The sequence below is a fragment of the Cryptotermes secundus genome, unplaced genomic scaffold, assembly GCF_002891405.2.
Source record: "Cryptotermes secundus unplaced genomic scaffold, Csec_1.0 scaffold230, whole genome shotgun sequence".
In the NCBI taxonomy this organism is placed as follows: domain Eukaryota; kingdom Metazoa; phylum Arthropoda; class Insecta; order Blattodea; family Kalotermitidae; genus Cryptotermes; species Cryptotermes secundus.
Window position 1 is genome coordinate 747,289 of NW_019722429.1, and position 12,199 is coordinate 759,487.

Consider the following 12,199-nt stretch of genomic DNA (forward strand, 5'->3'; position numbering starts at 1 on the left):
CCTTGGATGTATGTAGATGGTTTGCTATTCATGTCTTCACAATGAAATAATGCCAAACACTAGCGCACAGAAAAAGGGGGGTTGCAATGCAAGCCAACAGCTGAATTGCTGTGAGGTGAAAATGTTATTGCACGTTACATAAATTTAAATTACTTTTAACTACTACAGCCAACACACTTCCTGATGAACCCATAAGAAATGAAGACAGCATCTGCTGGAAGACCGTATATAAGAAAATGACAACACATCAACACTTCAAATACATCTAACTCTTCAAGATAATTTTTATTCATCTGCATTACAGAACTATGTCTTATTACCCTACGAAAAAAAGTGCATTGGAGTATTCCAAAATTCTCTCTCAATAATTAGGCTACAGAATGTTGCCAACATGTTTTCATCTTATTTTTATGATGCACTTTCAGAATAACAAATTCGAGTGATGGTCAAGAATATGTTTAGTATCAATAACATAACTTATATAATTAAACCTAGGGATTTTTCTTAATAATCATTGGCTTTTAAACAAGCAGCAGTAGCAACAGGCATAGGATTTGGGGATAAGGATTCTTTTTAGTGGCCACATTAGGGAAGGCTGTTTACTTGCAGGAACACAGAATTAATGGGTGGGACAAAACAAGCTTGCACACTAACTCTGTCATGGCACACAATTAACACATACACACACTTTCACCAGCATTCGCTCTCACAACTAGAAAGAATCACCAAGTTTACGCAGTCTGTTGTTCCTGTTGCTGGGAACAGAACTGCTTATACATATTAATGCCAAGTTTAAAACATTCACACACTCTCATGCTCACAAGCATACAATACAAGTAGCTCATTGATACAATGCAGATTACGTACTTCCATGCCGTTGGAAGGGTTGTGAACACACTTCGGCTGGCATGTGATTTATTCACAGGCACACAGGGACGCAATTATCACACATCAGTCAGGTATAGATGAGGCGGTCTGCACCAAGCCACTGCATCAAAGACTGCACTAATGGCTGCCTTAACAGATGTTTTCAAAAAGTAGCTGCAATATCTTGCACCTCACTGCCTAAACTCAATTCTGCAGCTGTTTTGAACAGACCTCCTCATATCACAGTTTTTTGTTTTTCTTTTTGGTTCAGGTCAGTAAGTTACCTTGGATTCATATTTAGTGAAGTCACCTGAAATGAGGATTACCAGTGGTTGTTACTACAACAAACATCAGCTGGAATAAATCAGTGACCTCACACACACACATTCACACCATCTTCTTATGTTACAATATCCCATATCTTGGAAAAGACAAATGATGTAAATTAATAAAATAAACATCCGTAACATCAAAATTGGAAGAAATTTCAACAATATCATACACAAAACACTTGACTAAATCGAATAAACAAAGTTTACAAAAATATGATAATACATTACAATAAATGAGGTTGTTAGTTTAAATTTCATGATTCTTAAATTTGGAAACTAAATGCGTAATACTTTTTACTTACCCCTGAAGTCTGGCCAAGGCAGGGAACTGACCTGACCTATACAAATGGGTTACAATTTTAATAACTGGCTCTCCAATATCTCAATTAGGTCTGAGCCAATGGAAACAAAGATCCACACCATCTTTATTTTTTTCTAAAGGCACTTCAATCATTGGAATTTCAACATCTGAAATAATACACAATTAGTACTGGTAACAGAGTGAAGTGCCTTTCTATTTAGTTGGCAAAGCACTTCAACTCTTGGTAAAAAAAAACTTGACCAGTAGGATATGTCAGTTGCACTGCAACATTACCTTCTTTCCCTCAGCTGGAAAACATCATTTTAAAAAGTTTATACAATTTCCTGAGCAAGAAAAAACACATGTGCCGAATATTCAGCAGAGGAAAAATTGACATGTGTCGAATGGGAATTTTCTTTAAGGCGGTAGACAAGTTCTTTCCATTTTCTATTAAAATGCGTTGGTGAATTGGAATCTGTCTCATGCGATCCTCACACATCTTCTTCCATCCCTCCTCATACTGCCCTGCTTTGTTCGTTCACCTGCCTTCCGGCAGTTTGGTCATGTTGCGTTGCGTCCGTCGGTCCGAAGTCTTCATTACGCACGCAGCAGTCAGCACAGCACACTCGCGCATGGCAGCATATGCGTCCCTCCTCTCACACCCAGCAGTCAGTCACTACTACACTACACGTGCACGCTCGCTCGCACGCTCATCGATCGCACACACTTTGCTTTTTTTCCAGTCAATGTGCACACTGATTTATTTATTTTTATAATGATTTATTTTTTCTGTTCTTTTTTATGTTTGGAATCAATCGCTCGCTCTGTTGCACTGCCTCTTTCACCCTGGACGAGCCCTCAGAGTGGAGTGGGGATTTGCAGACAACCAAAAGTAGGAATAACAATATTGAGAAAGTGTCTCATCCGATCGTCTTCACCCGGGATTACAGAATATGAGTCGGATCTGCAAATGGAAGAATTTAAAATCTGAGTGTCTAAAATTATTCAGTATTCATTTACAAATTTCAGTAGAAAAATGAAAGGAGCATGAAGCATTAACTTTTAAGTTTTGAAAATTCATGTAAATTTTGAAATTTCTGGCCACTCCTCATACCACTGGTCCCATTCACTACTTACAACCAGCATTCATTTTCAGCAGAACACGTCAGACTACTAATGTGAAAATATTGATGGTATGTGATTCTATGTACAGATGTACAGGTGAGACTATAAAATTTATAAGGAAACAGTATTACAGGCTCAGACTCTAGATAAGAAATTCTAACCCACTCATGAATTCCAAGATATTTCATTTATCCAACAATTTTATCAGTAAGTGCTCTTGCCTATATTTTAGCATACTTTTGCTCTGACCCTCTTTTCATACCAATACAGCCCCTTCTCAACTTGCCCAAGAGTGGACATCAGTTATTTCTTCACTACCCACCAAAAAGTTTCACTTTAAGCTATCTGCCACCAGAGACAGCAATCGCCTCAAGAATATGTATGTAATACCTTTGTATTATGAACAATTGTGCTCCATTCTATCCTCAAATGCGACTAAAAGGCAGGAACTTGGGTTGAATGCAAGTATAGACTTCGCTTTTATAGAGAAATATACACACACAAACAATTTTATAGCTCTGAATTACTAAGTACCTAGTTCTAGAATTAAAAAGTCTTTAATGACTGCATATTCTCCACGAGGCCTCTGGAAATATATTTTATTGCTTACTTGTAGCAATACTTCAATGGCAAGTTGGTTTCTTACTTTAGCTGTGCATTACGCGTATGTTTCAGTGGACGAGTGATTTTATTGGTATTTACATGCTGACGTCAGATATAAATGCCACTAGCAAAGTTCTGAACATGTAGCTGAATCTGGCTGTTTCTTCAGTTGCCTTCAATACATGTTTTGAAAGACACTCCTCTTAAGCAACATGAGGCCTATTAAATTCTTATCACAAACATTCAAAGAATTCCCACCTTCTGGACACAATGAGCTACAAACACCCTGTATCAAAGAGGCACTTTGTCTCTCACTTAATACCACATGCATGCAAAATGGGACAGGACAGGTTGGAGAGCAATGAGTGGCAGTCTGATCACATCAACTTGCTCAATAAATATGAAGCAAGCAGCAGCTGCATTTCTTTTTTCTGGGCACTTTCATTTAAAATGCATGCGCTGACTTAATATAGAAAATAAGAGTCTGAACATAAACCAAAGCAAAGATGAAATTCGCTTTATTATTCAGAAGCATTTAAGAGGTGATGAAATTCCAAAGCCCATGAACTTTTCAAATTTATAAAATTCACCATATTTGTCACAAAGATTTAGAATTATTTAACATTTATTTGCATGTATTCTGCTACTGTAATAGTGCATGCAGTCCACTCAGCTGAACACTGCTTTGTTTATGCTAACATCATTAAACCAAAATTAAAATCTGACTGCTAGTCCTGCAGTACCAGGCAATTTAAAATCCCCTTACTCTGAGATGACAGAAGTCAAGAAAAAGAATGTAGTCTGAAACATCTGATGATCAATTAAAAACTAAACAACAAGGCCTTTAAAGTTACTCATGGGGGCCCTAACAGTGACAAACAGTAAAACAACTTTATGAAGTCAAACTGATGGGGAAAGACTGGCCACCACATGCTTATATGGATCATCATGCTAAATTTAGTATAAATGTAAGAGGCTATTAAAAGGAAACAGGATGTAGAGGACAAGAGAAACCACTTCCTTAATGCAGATGAACAGGTGTTTTCACCACACACTGCTGAATTTGCTAACTAGAAATGCAGACAAGATCCTTTTGTTTCAATTCCACTTTCTGCGTGCATAAGAAGTATATGTTTACAACTCAGAATTTACAAGTACCAAATACACTTGTTCACCATTCTTTCAGGTCCTTGCTGTGAGCATAGAAACTGCTACTGGTGTCTTATTAGGCTGAAATTCCAATATGTGCCCTACCTTCTATATTCTGAAATCATTCACATATGAATAACAAGTTTTTGGAAGTTACAAGAATTTCAATGGTTTGTTTTCTTCCATTCCTTTTAACAGAAGACTGTGCTGCTCTGTTTCCCCCCAAAAGTAATACATTCAAGGCAACCCTGTCTTACCATGCATGCCTAGACAATCCATCCCTCCCATGAGCAGCACTTCACTCTCCAGGAGGCCCCACTGTGCTGCCACAAACAATTCAGTAACGTCAGGGTAAGCCCCTCAACAAACAATGCAAAACAGCACTTTCACTAGGTCACCATTGTACCACATAAACAAGAAAATGAGCCTATCAATGATTTTCTTATGGAACTGCACTCACAATGTGGGGATCAATGTCCATGCATTTTGAATCTACTCTAAAGTTGATCTTTATTCCTATTAACCTTGCGTTTAGGCCTAAGGCAGTGCTTTCCAAAGTTTGAGATGCCGGAGCAGAAGAGAACACGCCAATTTTTGACATTTCCTGCTCCAAAAAGCCTCTTTCAATGCAATAAAAATTAAACCTACAATCATATATACATTATACAGTCTACTGCAACTTACTTTCACTTTAATGAAATGTCTGAACTGGCAATTTGGGGGGGGGGAGTAATTCACAGGCTTTCATCTGAAATGGGTTACTGCTTTGGTACTGAGCATGTATCTTGTTTGGAGAGACAGCTGGTATACTGCTCCATAGGAGGGAAGCTTCTTGAGTGCTCAGTTTTGTGGTGTAACTACACAAGGTTTCCCACCAAATGGCAAATGCAACTTCCCCAGACTTCCAACTCTAGTTGTTTGAAAGGTGCTTGTAGTAAGACACATGCCAGAGTGATGGATGAGATCACTAACAGACCAGACCTTCCTGATCAACATAGATAAAAAGTTCCATAATCAAGCCATAAGGCCTCGTACTGGTGAAGCTTTACAGTTCGGTCTGACATTTCAACCAGAGTTGCTAGAGGCGTAATTCCAACGCCAAGTGGCTCTTTAATGTCATTCTTAGAAACCTAACAGATTTTGCAAATGGCAGAGGGCAGCTTTCCATGGACTGACTGGGGTGTGGGAACATACTAAAAACACAACATTTTTTTTTTAATTCCTTGTCTTGAAGACGGTGTGTGTAAATTATGCAACTAAATCCACAATATTCTATGAAGACAAGTTTTCACAAAGGAGTCTGCTCTTTGGATCTAATTATTTAAGAAGAATGCTATCTTCTGGGATGTCATCTGTGTAGTCTGGTAGAATTTTAAGGACGTTCTGAAGGAATGTATCACCTCCATCTTCATGGATGAGAAGTGTGACAAGCATACAATAACCATGAAGTAACCAGTTAGTTCATTCAGCTTGTTTAGAATATCTTCAACCATGAAGAAGGAGCATGTTCCTCCAAAATGGTGATCAGCTTCTACTAGACTATTAGGCATCACAACACATAAGACAGCATGCTTCATGGCCACCATGTGAGAACTTCGAATCCAACATATTCCTGTAACGTAATGCAAGACCATACACATAGTACGGACTGCAATAAGGCATCCAGCACATACTTCATAGGCTAGTCCCACTGAAACTCAATTACATTTATGACAACTTCCCCTCCTTCACCCACCCTGAATGTCAGAAAGTCAGCCTGTCTATGTACAAGTAACAAGAGAACCAAATTAATGAGCAGTAAATCAACACTGGTGCTGTCGAAAAGTAACAGCTGCTCCTCACCAGAAAGGGAGGTGAGGTGTATGTTTGGATTCACCTGTAAGATAATACTGCTAAGTTCTGCAACACCAGCACACATTTCAGCCTATTTTCCTTATTTTGAAAAAATAAAAGTGGCTTATGTGATCACCATGCTGTCTGTGTATCCTTCTTTATCAACTTTTAATTGCTTGAAACAATCTTTCTGAAACTTGGTATGTATATTATGACAACTGAGCCCATTTTAATGGCATACTTCATAAATCGGTGTCTGTATGTGTACCCCTCCTATCGTTGCTAGCCAATGACATGGTAAACGTGTTCCTGCGGCAATGAATACACGAAACAAAGAAGAATTGTTGGATGCGTCGTTTTCTACGTAGCGAACGTCATACCTAATGAGAATCTGTGCAAGTCTGACAAAGTCAAGAAAACCCAGTAACTCTGCAAGCCTGGTAAATACTCCTGCGGCAACGAATAACTGCCAGAGGTGTCACTTTCTATGTGGTCCATGTTGTATCAAAGGAAAGTAGGTGATTAGTTCTTCCCAGACTTTCTCTCTTCTCAGTTTTTAATTGATGAAGGCACAACATTCTTTCTGCTACTCAGTCACTCTTGGGAGTTTAGAAATAAGTCAAGAACAAGAAATAAGGTACAATAAAAATAATTATCTTACAGGCATGCTCATCTGGTTACCCTATAGAGCAGTAGCCATTCTGGCCATGCCCTATCTTGGTTGGAAGGGTTTTACAAACAAGAATGATAGACAACAATATTACAATAGAGACAATGAATGATGTCCAGAGATATGGAAGGAACATTTGGGCAATGGCATCGTATAGCCTTACTGTTATTCAGGGACTGTGAAGTGGCACAGAAACTCTACATAAGGATAAACAGTGGCTTCACACTTACACACAAACTGTGCACTCTAAATCAATAATTCCAGTTCTAAAGAGATATCTTAGGATTAAAAAAAAATAACTAGAGATGTATTTAATATAAAATTCTGTTGCATTCATGCACAAGATAAAGTTCTCTATTTCTATTGCATGAATTAACTGAGTTAAAGAGCAACTATTTCTAATTTACGTAATTCATACAAAATAGCACTTTGCCAAACCACTGCATTCAACAAGAACATACTTCCTCCATGTGGAGTTATAGTGAACAACAGGACCTGATGGCCCACATTTCAAGATACTAACTCCATATGGCATTTAACAACCAAACAGAATATCTCAAAGGTGACAGAGAATCCAGTATTACTTTGACTGTAATCCAGCACATGCACCAGCACCAACAAGTGTATGGATACGTACGACTGTGACTACCTCCACAGTACCACTTTCCTTTTCCTGAACTGTCTATGCCTGGCTACCTTCCTACAGACATCTGGGGATTGCCATTCCTGTACCTGGTAAGCTGAGAAGATGCCTAGAGACATGCCTGTTTCAACTGTTATACAGAGTGTCCCAGGAGGAATGGACCAAACTTCCAGAGGGTGTTCCTTACGTTAAAGTATGCCGATATAACCCAAAACACCTATGTACAAAGTTGAACGGTTACAGAGATAATGGCCCGAGAAAAGTGTGGCCTTCTGGCGGGTCCACGCACTATACCTGTCAGCTGAGACCTCGTTATCTGTTTGTCCTTGAGTGTCGTGATTCACACTAGCCGTAAGCTCATGTGCTACCTACAGTGTACGTTGTGGTGGGGTCGTGATTAGTTGTGTGATGAGTTGCTGAAATGCCTCTTGTGTTTTCACACGTGGAGTATTGTGATATGCATTTTGTGTGTGGATTTTGCGGTGGCAATGCACGTGCTGCTGTTGAAGAATACCAAAGGCGTTTTCCCGATCAAAGGATTCCATCTCAAAGTGTATTTACGAGAATTCACCAGACATTGCGTGATACTGGTTCTCTTCCGAGTGTTTCTGTGCACTCTGAAAGGGAGGATGTACGAATGATAGACATATGAGAGAACATTCTTGAGATGGTTCAGAGAAGTCCGTGTCTGTCCACTCGTAGAATGGCCTCTCGCATCGGCTCATCACGTATACAGGTGTGGTGAACTTTACATGATGAAGAGTTATCCTTAGCATGATCAAAGGGTACAACATCTGGAACCAGGCGACCATGCACAGCGTATGGATTTGTGCCACTGGATAAAAAGCTCATCCTGAACTGTTAAGCGTCATTTTATTCAGTGATGAGGCTTCTTTTACCCTGGAGAGTGTAAATAATTTACGAAATGTGCATACATGGTCCCATAATAATCCACATGAGATAATGGACACGAAATTCCAAAAGAGATTTTCCGTGAATGTATGATTAATACACTTATGTGGTCTGCTTATAGCGCAGTCAGTCACGTTACGCCAGCGCTTGCCAGTCATGTGTCATGCATAGTGCTTGGAAACCCTAAGGACAATTATGACATGGTGAGCGAGTATTTTGTACTTCAATTTTATGGCTTCATGTCACTCACAAGTTAGTTTGATGTTACGTACATTATTAACATTACAGAATCCACATATTCCTGCCAGTTTTAATATGTATTTTTTAATCAACAAGTGCGTAACACCCGTCAAAGTTTGACACTTCTCTGGCCATTATCTCCGTAACCATTCAACTTTGGACACAGGTGTTTTGGGTTATATCGGCATACTTTAACATAAGGAACACCCTCCCGAAGTTTGGTCCATTTCTCCTGGGACACCTGTATATAGAGCAGGGTGTGGCAGAAGAGGTGTTACATGGAGAAGTAAATTACGTAATTACTTATATTCATCCAAAAATTTCTGGATAGAAGTTCAGAGTAAAAACATGGAACTCTAACCACAGCAGAACAAACAGGGATTGTAACAACAACATTAGAGTCACATAAGTCATTAGCAGTAACAAGTTCTTAAAGCAACACAGTACAACAGTAATATTATGAGAATTTAATATCTCTGCCAAAATTTTTGCTCTAATGGATACTGTTAATATATATGTATGTAAAGGAGTTTAAATATGTAACTATAAGAGCCCCCATTAATTCCCAATTACCTCTAATACTATATAGCACTAAAGGTTAAAAAAATGAGGACACAACAATATTTCTCATGTTTTGAAGTGGCTTCCAGAGAAAAAGAAAACAATTAAGAATAAATCAACATTATCTTCATTTTTAGTGTCACCTCAATCAAAAGGTCAAAGGTTTTCGTTAAATTAAAAAAAATCTCTTCTACTTGTAACCAACTGATGGTCAGGAGTCACCCTTTTTGAGCAAAGTCCCACACACATTATGCTGCAGGACCACAAGTCAGTATCACATTCTGACCCATAATTCTTTGCATGTACATATATGCACACGCAAAGAAATGTTAACATGCAATTAAAACTGCACCATACTTGCATATGTACACTATGTTCTGGTCTGTTCTAAATGCCATGATAGGAATACACACAAATCTTTGCCATTGTGTGTGTAAGAGATGGTTATGAATTAGCCCTTGTACTTAACTGTACAATTTGTGTTATGATAGCGGCATGTAAACTGCACATAAGCCGGTCACGGTAGCCAACGGTCTAAGGCATGTACTGTCTTCGCTCGCTCGGAAGCCGAGATTGTGTCTTCGAATTCCGCGCAGGGCATGGATGTTTGTGTGCATTTTTCTGTGTTTGTCTACAGGTAGAGGCCTTGCAACGAGCTGATCACTCACCCAAGGAGTCCTACCGTATGTGTAAGATCTAGAAAAACTGAAGTGAATGGAGTTCATGGAGGTAGGCCTAGGCCCACTGGGGCTGTAGTGCCAAGGGAGAAGGGGAAAAAAACCTGCATATAAACTCATACCTGCTTAATTTGCTAACACAATCAAATAAGCATACCTAAATTACTGCACTTGTAATGAAAACCACTATCTTTAAAACAGAGCTGGATAGGATCCACACAACATGTAGTTGTGGAGCCTAATATTACAGTGGTAGGAGATGTACCATCTCATTATGTTCACCACACAGTGACACCAGTAGATACCCATGAAGAAAAGGAACAATATTAGTTTGCTTGGATTTATTAGTCAGTATATAATCCTAATCTTCATTCTCCGCATTCCATATCTGTTTATATCACTGCTCTTCCATCACATATAACAGCAAACTATATTTTACTTTTGTTTGATATATAAATAATACCAATTGTTTTCCAGTTTTGCTTTTTGATGACCTGCTGACTTCACACAAATGAATTACTTCAAGAAGAAAGCAGTCTTCTGGGATTTGGCACTGTGTATATGTGGTATTAAACGACGTTTTGGAGGAACGTATCGCCTCCATCTTGAGGGTAGAAGGAAAAATATAGGAAATCTGCAGATGAAGAGACCGTGAGAACCGGTACTTCAAGTTTCACATTCAAGCCTATCTCTTCAGTTTTGTCACAACTGGGGCTCAATGCTTTTTAATTCGCACACAATCACAGCAAAATGTTCAGTTCGTGACAAAACACACAATAAAACAAGCTACTGGACTACAGGGAAGTTCAGGGGCAAGTGTGTTAACAGGACCATCATGGACTGCTAGCCATAAAAAACTGAGGATGCAAATATTTGCATACAGTGAGTGCAAACAGTTGTGAGAAAATGGTAGCAATTAATTAGGAAGCACTCAGTCTGTTTTATACTAGTTTTCTTCCTGTTAAGAAATCAATGGTGCATATGATGCTTATTCCTCTAATAATGTCTGAATTACATCCAATTCATATTATATCTTGGTTTCACAGTATATGAAAAAATCTTGCAGAAATCAAGAGCTCCTCTCAAGCTTGTCATAAAATGCAACTAACTTGCTACAACTGTTATCTCTGGAGTAAACTGTACACACAATTTTGCTTCCCATATTATTTACAGCTAGAAGTCCATAAAAGTACCATTAATGCAACTCTCATGCCTGCCATGCAGCTGAAATGCACCGTGGACGTGCAGACATCCTAAAGCGATGGAAAAACATTGGCCAATTTCTCAAAAGGTTACAGTTGTAGCATGACAAACAGACCACACCATAGCTCAAGCGGTTAGTCGCTGGCTTCTCACCACCATGGCCCGGGTTCGATTCCAGGTCTGGTCAAGTGGGATTTGTGATGGACAAAGTGGCGCTGGGGGCGGGTTTTCTCAGAGTACTTTGGTTTCCCCTGCCAATCTTCATTCCACCAAATTCTCTATCATCATTATCACCTGGGGCAAGCTACAATAGGCCAATCAGTGGCTGCCATGCCGAGTGGACCCAGTATGACTCCACCCCCCACTAAGCGAAATAAAAAAGAAATAATACAATTGTAGCAGGGCTCAGTGTTTTATGATCACATTTTGTGTGACTAGATGGCCTCAGGCTCCTGGTCCTTTAGTTAGACAATCAGAAACACACATTACATGATGCCACCTGAATTTCTTTAGTCCAGTAATTATTTCCTACTGCATTGGGTTGCTTTGATAGTGAATAGTTGGACATTTTTCTGACTGCGTTGCATGTTGAAGTTAAAAAGTGTTACACATTAATAAGGGTGAACAAGTGGGATACGAAGCTTGAAGTAGGACGTGAAGTCACCAATTTGTCAAAGAGCAAAACAGGAAGATGGTATGGATTCACTTCTTTGACATTTCTCACCATTTTGAAGACATCACCAATTGATCTATGTGATGAAAATCAGTGACAAAGAAACTAATGTGTAACACAAGAATTAAGATTTGGAATCCATATGTGTGTTCTTAACCGTTCAGCGTGGTTTGACGTGTATGTTTCGTCAGGTATTTAAATCGTCTGGGGGGGTTCGACGTGTATGTTTCGTCCAGCTGCACACCTATGTTATAACGCCCATAATAATTGATGGTTTTGCTGTAGATTGTTAGATTTTTCGCTGGCCTGTTGTCAGGAGAACTGTATTTAATGACACACGAGTTTAAGAGCGCTAAGTCATCGTTACATATGCCTGTCTTGCAGCAAAGTTCCTGTGGCTATTGCGAGCG

At 39.1% G+C, this 12,199-nt stretch overlaps 1 protein-coding gene across 2 annotated transcripts in view; it reads right to left on the bottom strand.

Annotated features, from left to right (window-relative positions):
* Positions 1-254: 254 nt before the first annotated feature.
* LOC111861328 (importin subunit beta-1) overlaps positions 255-12,199 on the bottom strand; it is a 55,544-nt gene continuing 43,599 nt past the window's right edge. The window contains exons 15-16 of one of the 2 annotated variants that reach the window (XM_023845798.2): positions 4,635-4,700; positions 255-2,464 (exon numbers count right to left, since the gene is read on the bottom strand). In XM_023845798.2, the coding sequence (XP_023701566.1) occupies positions 4,676-4,700 (25 nt within the window). In that variant the 3' untranslated portion in view covers positions 255-2,464; positions 4,635-4,675. The remainder of the gene's footprint in view (positions 2,465-4,634; positions 4,701-12,199) is intronic. The other variant, XM_023845800.2, reaches the window with a different exon arrangement.